This window comes from Narcine bancroftii, chromosome 7, assembly GCF_036971445.1.
Source record: "Narcine bancroftii isolate sNarBan1 chromosome 7, sNarBan1.hap1, whole genome shotgun sequence".
NCBI classification, from domain to species: domain Eukaryota; kingdom Metazoa; phylum Chordata; class Chondrichthyes; order Torpediniformes; family Narcinidae; genus Narcine; species Narcine bancroftii.
In genome coordinates this window covers 207,735,471-207,746,389 of record NC_091475.1, presented here as the reverse complement: position 1 = coordinate 207,746,389, position 10,919 = coordinate 207,735,471, and the positions used below count along the sequence as shown (strand labels likewise).

Here is a 10,919-nt window from a genome sequence, read left to right as displayed (position 1 = left end):
TTTTGGGCGCCTTGTTTAACCCTTTGGACTCCGTGTCCCAGCTTTCAGGGTCTACCGACAAGCGCACACTTTCCATGGCCCCATTTTATGAGACTGGTTGGATCCCCAACCACTGGCTGGTTTATACTGTAGTTTCCCCATGGACCCTGTCTGGATTGGCGAGAAGGGCCAAAGGGGCCTGTTTCTGTGCTGTCGTGTTCTATGGTTCCAAAGTGTTCAGAAAGGATGAGCTAACGTTGGAGAGGGTTCAGAGGAGGTTCACAAGAATGATTCCAGGAATGAAAGGGTTATTATAAGAGCTCTTGACCTGTACTCTGGAATTTGGGAGGTGTGGGGGGGGGGGGGGTGAAGAAATATTTTGAATGTTGAAAGGTGTGGTTAGAGTGGATGTAGAAAGGTTGTTTCCCATGGTGGGACAGTCTAGGACACAGAGGGAACAATTTCAGGACAGAAGGGCGTCCGCTTGGAATTTCTTTAGTTAGAGGGTGGTGAATCTGTGGAATTTGTTGCCACAGGCAGTTGTGGAGGCCGGGTCATTGGGTGTATGAAAGGCAGAGATTGATGGGTTTATTCTTAGCCAGGCAGTGGGGCTGAGTGGAAGAATGGAGCAGTGGGGCAGATTCGATGGGCTGAATGGCCTATTTCTGCTCCTGTATCTTATGGATAATAAATATTCACAGCTATCCCTAGTGCAAGAAAGTGTACAATAGTGTAGCAGTAAAATGAATGGATCCAAAATTACAGAGCGCTGAAATTGATAATTTACATAGCACTTCTAATGTTTCAAAGTGGACTCAAGAATCCTTATGGGAAATTCACTGGACAATTTTTAATTCTGAGCAACAAATATTAGGGCATTTGATCAAAGAGGTTGGATTTCAGGGGGTTAGGGACTTTAGCAGCTGAACCCATGGGTATTAATAATGGAAGATTATTATAGAGTGGTGTACATAATTGAAGACAGCAAGGTTGCTGCGCCAGAATCCCGGGTTCGGATCCGTATCTGTCAGGAGTTATTTTCCTGTCACCTGCGTGGGTTTTCTCTGTGTGCTCCGGTTTCCTCACACCACCCAACTCCTATGGGTTTGGGACATTAATTGGGCCAGAAGGGCATTCTACCGGGCTGTAGCATTAAAATTAACGTTAAATACAAAAGGTAGGTAAATTTTTAAGGGTTATCCTAGTGCAATAGTGCAGTCTTTTGGTGGTGTTGGAACAGCTTTCGATTAGTGTAACAAGGTGAAATTCAAGAGCTGTTGGAAATAAATTATGCTTGAACCTGGAAATGCTTGTTTTCAGCCTTCAGCCCAAGAGGAACAGGTTAGGGGTGATGGGGGTCCTTTAGCCTCGCAGCCTTTTTAAGGCAGTATCACATATAGATACCAGCAATGGTCGGGCGATCAGAGCCTAAGATGGATATGGCTATGTTTACTAGCGTCTGGAGTTTTGTAGAGTCATGCAATGTGGAAACAGGCCCTTTGGCACAATTTGCCCATGAAGTCCCACCTGCCTGCACTTGGCTACATCCTTCCCAGCCCACCATATTCATGCATCCGTTCAAATGTTTCTTAAGCATTGCAGTAGTACCTCCCTCAATTGTCTCCTCTTGCAACCTGTTCCATACGCCCACTACCTTCTGTCTTAAAAAAAAGTTATCCCTTGGGTTCCTGTTAAATCTCTTCTCCACCCCACCACCACCACCACTCACCTTGAGCCAATGTCCACTGGTTACTGATTTCCCTACTTTTGGCAAAAGTCTGTGTGTTCACCCAGTCTACACCTCTATGAGATCACCCTCATCGTTCTGTACTCCAAAGAATAAAGCCTTTACCTGTTCAATCTCTCTCTATAGCTCAGGCCCCTGAGACCTGGCAACAACTTTGTGAATATTTTTTGCACCCTCACAGGCTTGCCAACAACTTTCCTGTGGCATGGAGACCAAATCTGAACACAAGACCCTAAAAGGTGCTTCGACAACATCTTGCAACATGACCTCCCAACTTTCACAGTAAAAACACAGCGCTGGAGAAACTCAGCAGGTCAAACGGTGTCTTTTACATAGTAAAGATAAAAATACATAACCAACGTTTTCGGCTTGAGCCCTTCATCAAGGTGTGGAAAAATGTTGGCAGGGGTCTGGATAAAAAGGATAAGGGGGAGGCGTGGTCGCAGAGACAGGAGGTAATAGATGGAGAAGGGAGTGAGGGAACAGCAGCGATCAAGGGGAAGGATGGCTTGGTGAATAGAGAGTGAAGGCAGTGGAGAGCTCATGGGGGAGGGGAAAAGGAGAACAGGTTAGCCGAATCCAGAAAAGTCACTGTGAATGCCATCCGGTTGGACAGATGTGGTTCCTTTGATGTATGAGTGATCTTGGTGGGGTAGTACATGAGGCCGTGGACAGACATGTGAGTAGGGGAGTGTGAAGCAGAACTGAAATGGTTGGCCACTGGGAAGTCCCTGTCACTGATGCAGACAGAGCGAAGGTGCTCAGCGAAGCGATCTCCCAATCTGTGCCCAGTCTTTCTGTGGTAGAGAAGGCCACAAAGGGAGCACCGGATGCAGCAAATCTGTGGATACACATTATTCGGATGACTGCCCGCATTTTGTCCATACCTTGATGAAGGACTCAAGCCTGAAAAGTCAGCTATGTATCTTTATCTGACTCGCCAAGGCAAATAGCGCCTTTGGAAGACTACACAAAAGAGTCTGGAAAAACAACCAACTGAAAAACATCACAAAGATAAGCGTATACAGAGCCGTTGTCATACCCACACTCCTGTTCGGCTCCGAATCATGGGTCCTCTACCGGCACCACCTACGGCTCCTAGAACGCTTCCACCAGCGTTGTCTCCGCTCCATCCTCAACATTCATTGGAGCGACTTCATCCCTAACATCGAAGTACTCGAGATGGCAGAGGCCGACAGCATCAAATCCACGCTGCTGAAGATCCAACTGCGCTGGGTAGGTCACGTCTCCAGGATGGAGGACCATCGCCTTCCCAAGATCGTGTTATATGGCGAGCTCTCCACTGGCCACCGAGACAGAGGTGCACCAAAGAAAAGGTACAAGGACTGCCTAAAGAAATCTCTTGGTGCCTGCCACATTGACCACTGCCAGTGGGCTGATATCGCCTCAAACCGTGCATCTTGGCGCCTCACAGTTTGGCGGGCAGCAACCTCCTTTGAAGAAGACCGCAGAGCCCACCTCACTGACAAAAGGCAAAGGAGGAAAAACCCCACACCCAACCCCAACCCACCAATTTTCCGCTGCAACCGTGTCTGCCTGTCCCGCATCGGACTTGTCAGCCACAAACGAGCCTGCAGCTGACGTGGACATTTTACCCCCTCCATAAATCTTCGTCCGCGAAGCCAAGCCAAAGAAGAAGATAAAGGACACTGACCTGCTGAGTTTCTCCAGCACTGTGTTTTTACTTCAACCACAGTGTCCACAAACTTTTGTTTTACTCCCAATTTCCATGCTCTAACCGATGAAGGCCAATGTGCCAAACATTTTTGACGCCACTTTCGAGGTAGTAGGTACCTGCACTCCTAGATTCCTCTGCCCTTCGACATTCTCCAGATCCTTACCATTCACTGTGTGGTTCCGACTCATGTCAGGCCTCCCAAAATGCAACCCCACGTGATTCTCTGTATTAAATTCATCAGCCATTTTTCTGCCAAACCAATCAAGGTCGTGATGCTGTTTTTGGCAACTATCTTCACTACAAATGATACTAGGCATTTTAGTATCAAACACCACTGTTTTAAGGTGCTTGGGAGTAAGGACAGAGGGGGGATGCAGGAGTTAAGTTCTTCACACAGAGAGTGGTGGGTGCATGGAATGCATGGCTAGCAATGATGGTGGAGGCAGGTGCAATAGGATCTGTAGATTGGAAAATGGAACTGAGAAAAATAGAAGGTCATGCAGGAGAAGGTTGTTCGGTCAGCACAACACTGTGGGCTGAAGAGCCTGTACTGTGCTGTGGATTCCTCTGTTCGATAAATTGTAGTGTGATGAGTGCATGGCCTGGGTGGTGTGGGGTGTGGGAGGAAATGGATCAGCTCATGCTGGGACAGACTCAATGGGCCCAATGTGTAGTGGCTTTGTGAGGGCGTGGCCTAGGTGGTGAGGGTCATCAGGGATAGAGGCTGCTTTCTTGAGACCACGCCTCTTGTGGACATCCTCGATGGAGTGAAGACTGAGGCTTATGATGGCGTCACAACTCACTGTAGCCTTTTCCTGTCCTGTGCATTGGCACCTCCATACCCAAGAATGATGCATCTGGTCAGAATGCTCTCCACGATACACCTGTAGAAATTTGCAGGAGTCTTTGGTGGCGTACCAAATCTCATGATATTCTAGGGTGGATTCCATCAAACCCTGGGGACTTAACCACTGCAATACTTTTCAAGAGACCCAATACTACCACCTCCTGATCTTGCAAAATGTTGAGCATCTATTGATGCAAATGTGGCATTAGCCCGATGAACAGTTTCACACCAGGTCCAGATACAAAACCACGTAATGAATATTTACGATGCTGCATGTGGTAGAGCTGGTGTAAGATGCGCCTAATTCTTAAGACTTGTTTACACTATTTCTGATTGGTATCACAATACCTTACTGTGTCGCTTTTGTTTTTTAACTGCTTGGTATCACCTTGATAAAAGAAAGGTGGTCTCCCTGTGTGTTGCTTGAGGCCTTGTCACCTGGTCCCCTGCCTCTGTTGGATGTTTCTTTCATTTGCTGCCATGTCATGTTATTTTCAGATTTATTGCCAGACTGTACACAAGACATCACTTTTTTTTTCCTGCACTAATTGGTAGTGCAAAAAAATTGCACACAACGTAAAACATGTAAACCGATAACAAATGTAAACAATCTGACTGTGCAACACAGAGAGAGGAAAGAAAATCAATAAAATGCACAAGAGTCTTTAAATGAGACCCTGATTGAGTTTGTGGTTGAGGATTCTGATGGTGGAGGGGGAGCAGCTGTTCCTGAGCCTGGTGGTGCGAGGCTTGTGGCACCGATACCTCTTTCCTGATGGCAGCAGCGAGAACAGAGCGAGTGCTGGGTGGTGTGGGTCCTTGATGATTGCTGCTGCTCTCCGACGGCAGCATTCCCCATAGATGTACTCAATTTGCTCTTAGTTTCAGTAATTCTATCTAACCAATCAGTGGAAGTTGTGAAAGGGTAATCTTGGTGATTTTTTTTTTCCCAAATGTTCTGTTTAACTCTGGTCTGGAACAGTTTCTAATCTTCATTCTTCTTTCAATGCAGGCAGACAATGGCATACTCCACGTGGTTGGTTTTGGCTGTGTTCCTTGCCTCCTGTGACAGTGTACTGATGGCATGCTTACCAGAGTGTCACTGTGAAGTGGAGAGTTTTGGGATGTTCAGTAGTTTCAGTCTAACCAAAGTTGACTGCAGCAATGTGGGATCCCACCTTACAGTGGTCCCCATTCCATTGGATACTTCTTATCTGGTCTTGTCGCACAACCATTTGAAGGCCATCTCTCCCTTGATGTTCACAGGACCTGGCTACACAACACTGGTGAGCCTCGATCTGAGCTACAATGAGATCGCGGGCATGTCCTCCAGCATCTTCTCGAAACTGAAGTACCTCGAGGCCTTAAACCTGAGCCATAACACCCTGGAAGAACTCGAAGAGGGAATATTTTCAAACATGCCCCTTGGAGAAGTTGATCTGAGCAGCAACAGATTCCATAACATAAACCTGGACACATTTGCAGCTAAAGGCCACATGATGAAGCCCTTGAGTGTGAACCTTTCAAGAAATGTGATAACCACAGTTGTCCGAAGTTTGGATAAATCCATTCCCAACATTTATAGCTTGGACTTTTCAGGAAACAGGTTAAGGACAGTGCCAACCCATTACCTTGCCAACATTCCGTTGCGTTACCTCAGCCTGGCCCGCAATGAAATCACCAGCATTCCCGGGAATGCTTTCATGGGTTTGCAGGAACTGACCCACTTGTCCCTCCAGGGCCTTCCAGAGCTGACTGAGCTCTCTTCCGACAGCTTCAGGGGACTGAAGAGCTTGCAGGCCCTGGACTTATCACATAGCTACAAGCTGTGGTCTCTGAATGTGGCAGTGTTTGATGGCCTGAGCTCCCTGCAAGATCTCCGCTTGGAAAACTCTGGTGTTGCCACGCTTCCTGGCGGCATCCTGAACTATCTGCCTGCCATTAAAACCATCACCGTTGGAGACAGCTGGCTGAGGTGCAGGAAGACGACCACAGAAGGCTCATTCCACAGACAGTTTGGCTTTGTTAAGAAGGAACAGTCACTCCATTGTTTTGATGTCAATGGTTCTTCAAAGACTCAGTACTCTATAAAACTGAAATGAGCCAAGTCTAAACTTTGGTGAAGCCTCAGCTTTTGATGCCTATCCCTTTAAATGAAATTACTAAGTGCCTTCATTAATTAAGCTTCCTGTTTTTCCAGCATCCACCACTCATTTTAAGGCTTTTTCATTTTCTGTCATGTGCAAATCTGGGTTTAAGTGGAGTTTTCTTTCACACTTTGGAAGTTGACAGCATTGTACTGTAAATATATTTTTTAATTTTAAAAGAAAGTCAACAGATGAGAGTGCCTAAACTGGTTCAGCCTCTCTGCAAACATTTGAGGGAAACAGTGGGTGGAAATTTGGGAATTTGAAAGTCTGAGTGTTTTGAAGATTCGAGTTCTGAGAGTAAGCAGGTAATAGAACCATAGAACACTACAGCACAGAGAAAAGGCACCCTTCTAGCCTGTGTCAAACCTTTTTTTTTGCCTACACCCAGTCCACAGCCTCTGTCCCTCTCCTATCCATGTACCTGTCTAAATTCTTAAATGTTAAAATTGAGCCCGCATTCACCACTTCAGCTGGCAACTCATTCCACACCACCACCAGTCTATGTAAAGAAGTTCCCCTTAAGCTTTTCCCCTTTCACTCTTAGCCCATGTCCTCTAGTTTGTATCTCACCTACCCTCAGAGGAAAAAGCCAACCTACATTTACTCTGTCTGTCCTCCTCATAATTTTAAATACCTCTAACAAATCTCCCCTCATTCTTCTCTGCTCCAGGAGATAAAGTCCTGACCTGTTTAACGTTTCCCTGTAATTCAGTTCCTGAAGTCTGGGCAACATCCTAGTAAATCTTTTCTGCACTCTCTCTATCTTATTGATATCTTTCCTGTAGTTAGGTGACCAAAACTGCACACAATCCTCTAATTGGGCCTCACCGATTGTTGCATGAATAGAAGCTCTCACGACTGGAAGGAGAACAAATACTTTTATTAGCTTATAACTAAGGGTAGGGTCTCACAGTAGTCTTCGGAAGGGTTGTGACCTTGTTTTTTAGTTGTTGATCTATCGACGGGTAAGAATGCAACCCGGGTAATGAGGAGCTGCTGAGTTGGTGCACGAGTTCACCTTGGCTTTTGAAATAAAGACACAGGAGGCTGAAGATGCTAGGATCTGGAGCTCAGACAACAAACTGCTGGAGGAACTCAGTGTTACTGCATGGACTCCAGGATTTTATTTTGCTCTGTAAAATTTAATTTGGAATATGTTTGCATTACTACCTAGTTCCACTTGGGATGCAATTAATTTCAATGTTTCATTCTGCAATAAAACTGGAATATCAGACCACTTTATACTGAGCCACTTAAACATGGCTGTGTTTTACCTATCTCTTCCAACATGTGGCACTTTTATGCTATTTTATCATTACAGAGACACTTTATATTTGTTGGAAAACGATTCTCCAGCACCAGTACTCGGCCTGGAGTGAAGCAGGGTAGTCCCTTGAAGATGGTAAAGGGAAAGAGACAAGCACATGTGGCGCCCTTTATCATGCTGGAGGACTGGCGGGGAGTGGGGGTGGTCCAGCCCAGGCAATTTACAAAGCGACAATGGCTCGGTGCAAGCAAGGTCTAGTCGATTACAAAGGCCAATGGCCCAAGGCCAAGTACAAAGGTACTTAAAGAAGCCAATGGTCAGGTGTGCACTGATGGGTGGGGCCAAACCTTAATTGGCAGGTGGTGTGTCTTCCGACCAGGTAGTGAGTGGGCAGTGCTGTCACTTGACAGCCACAGCCCTCTACAGGGGGGCATTGGTTTGAGGTGAGAAGGGAAAGAAGGACCTGAGGGGGTAACATTTCCATTCAGAAGGTGGTCTGTATTTGGAACCTGCTGCCAAAGAATAAAAGTGGATGCAGTTGCGACTTAAAAAAGGTATATGGATGAGGAGGGCTTAAAAGGATACAAACTGAATGCAAGCAAGTTGGACTAGCCCAGAATGCCAGCTTGGTCAGCATGGACAAGTTGGGCCGAAGAGTTTGAAGTAAAACATGAAAATCTGCTGACACCATGGTGGAAGTAAAAACAAAGCTGGCAAAACTCAGCAGGTCAAGGAGCGTCCTTTATATTGCAAAGATTAAAAATGCATAAATGATGTTTCAGGCTAGGGTCCTTCATGCTGGGCTGAAGGGTCTGTTCTGTGTAAGTATGCACCTTTAACTGTGGCCAGCACCAATGTGGCTGCCTGTCTTTGCCCAATACATTTTCAGCGAAGACATCCTGGTTCTCTGCCCAGTTCACACAAGTCCAAGTATTGAGTTCATTCACTCTTAACTGGGGTGGTTGAAGTTTCAACCCCTATGACCCCTTGACTCGCTGAGCTGACAGAAGAAGATGAGAAGCTTCTGTGCTCCCTTGTTGATAACAGCCTTCCTCTGAACTTGTTCCATTGGCAAGGCACAGCTGAAGCTCCTGGCTTTGAACAGAGTGGCTATTAGCTAAAGCCATTTGATAAAGGTAATGTTGAAGCTTGCCTCCTGAATGCAAATTAAATAAGCCACAACTGAGACTTTTTCCACAGTAGCCATTCTGGATTTCGGCATTGCCCCCAGAAGGTCTGAGATCAATTGTATCATCAGGGGTGAACAAGGGGTTTAGTAAGAGGGAGAAGGGTGCAATGTGATTCAATTACTCCTCATTATGCTGGAGTGTGTTAATCCTGCATTGATAGTAGATCAATAGAATCGACTATGGAGACTTCAGCCATGCGCAACCTTTTTTTGGCTATGGCCCCCTTCCTAGTTGGTTTCTTCTGTATTCTACTGATGAGACATAATTCTTTTAATAATACATGAAGTAAATTTTGGGTTTGACAGCCCCGGAAGGAACTGCATCTACAAATTTGCTGATGACATACGGCAATGAGGAAGTACAAGGGAGGGAGACAGATCAGCTGGTTGAGTCATGTCACACCAGCAATCTTGCACTCAACACTAGCAAACCTGAAGGAATGATTGTGGACTTGAGGAGGGGGAAATCAGGAAAACACGAACCAGCCCTCATCGAGGGGTCAGCAGTGGAAAAAGTCAAGAACTTCAGATTCCTGGGCGTTAACGTCTCTGGGGCCTCCATGTCGAAGCAATCATGACGAAGGCTCGACAGCTGGTATACTTAGTGAGGAGTGAGAGGAGATTTGGTCTGTACAGCTGTACCATGGGGAGCATTCTGATTGGTTGCATTCCTGTCTGGTATGGCGGTGCCCATGCACAGGACAGGTAAAGGTGACAGTGAGTTGTGAACTCAGCCAGTGCCATCGTGGACATCAGTCTTCACTCCACTGAGGATGTCTACGAGAGGTGGTGTTTCAAGGACACTCACCACCCAGGCCATGCCCCCCTTCTCACTGCTACCATCAGGAAGGAGATCCAGGAGCCTGAAGATGAACACCCAGCGGCACAAAAACAGCTTCTTCCCCTCTGCCATCAGATTTCTAAATGGACAATGAACATTACCTCACTTTTTCTCTTCCTTTGCACTAATTAACCGATATTTGGTTTTTTTAAAATGTAATTTAAAGCCACAAAACATCAAATATCATGAGATATTCTTGACAATAAACTCTGATTCTCAATGGGGGCCATACAACAACCTCCCCTCACCCTTCAAGGCCACAGCACATTTAAGGTTGGGGGCCACAGATTGAAATCATTAAAAAAAAATTATGAAGTCAGTAGGAGAGAAGTGCGGAAGAAACCAACTAAACTTGGCTGCTTCACAGGCTATAAACTTTGAGTAGAGTCCTAAAGAGGCCATAGCCAAAGAAAGGTTGAGATGGCTCCTTTAGTGCGTGTGGAAACTAGGCCTTACAATCGCTCTGTGTGTAATGTAAGATTGGGGTCAGACAGCATGAGCAACACTTGCACCCTATCGTTAGGAATACAGAAAGGGCTGCAGTTGTGCAAGTGGATCCCTTTTGCAGTTGGGAATGCTGTTGTGAGGAAGGCTAGAGTCACCCCTGTTGGGATAAAAGGGAGACTGATCTTTTAAAATGATGAAAAGTATTCATATTATTGCGGTTAAAATTTGTACTAAGGTGAACGTACAAGAACCAAGTGGTTTGTTGCAGCCGCAAAAGTTTGTGTTGCTAATGTTGTGATAAAGTTTGTGTTGAACTTTAAATTGAAATGTGATTAAACATCTCAAGGAAAGGGGATGTAATGATACAGTGAAAGTGATCCTCTTGACCACTAGAGTGAGTCGGAGACTCTTGCAGCTCAAGAGATTCAAGATGGATACCTCCACATGGTCATGGCATGAGTTTGAAAGCTAATACTGTTGTTTTGAAAGAACCCAAATTTCTTTATTACAATAAAAGGAACATCACATGGTAGAAGCTGATTCTGGCCATGTAATCCTGTGTTATCCAATGACATCCACCCGTCCCACCCAATGACAACCATATTAACCTACAGCCACATACATTATGTAAGGTGGGATTTGGAAAGTTGATATTCATTGCACATCTCTGAGATTGTGGTCCCGAGTGATCCAGAATTTTCTTCCAAGTCAAATGGAGACATCACCACTCAATCGTTGACAAAACGGCGCAAA

The 10,919-nt window shown here is 45.7% G+C and overlaps 1 protein-coding gene across 3 annotated transcripts in view; it reads left to right on the top strand.

The window, feature by feature from the left end:
* The window catches only part of tsku (tsukushi small leucine rich proteoglycan homolog (Xenopus laevis)), an 8,354-nt gene extending 684 nt beyond the window's left edge, over nucleotides 1–7,670 (top strand). For 2 of the 3 annotated variants that reach the window (XM_069892554.1, XM_069892553.1), the window contains exon 2: nucleotides 5,285–7,670. In XM_069892554.1, the coding sequence (XP_069748655.1) occupies nucleotides 5,285–6,374 (1,090 nt within the window). In that variant the 3' untranslated portion in view covers nucleotides 6,375–7,670. Of the gene's footprint in view, nucleotides 1–1,907; nucleotides 2,040–5,284 lie in introns of all 3 variants that reach the window. The other variant, XM_069892555.1, reaches the window with a different exon arrangement.
* The last annotated feature ends 3,249 nt before the right edge of the window (nucleotides 7,671–10,919 follow it).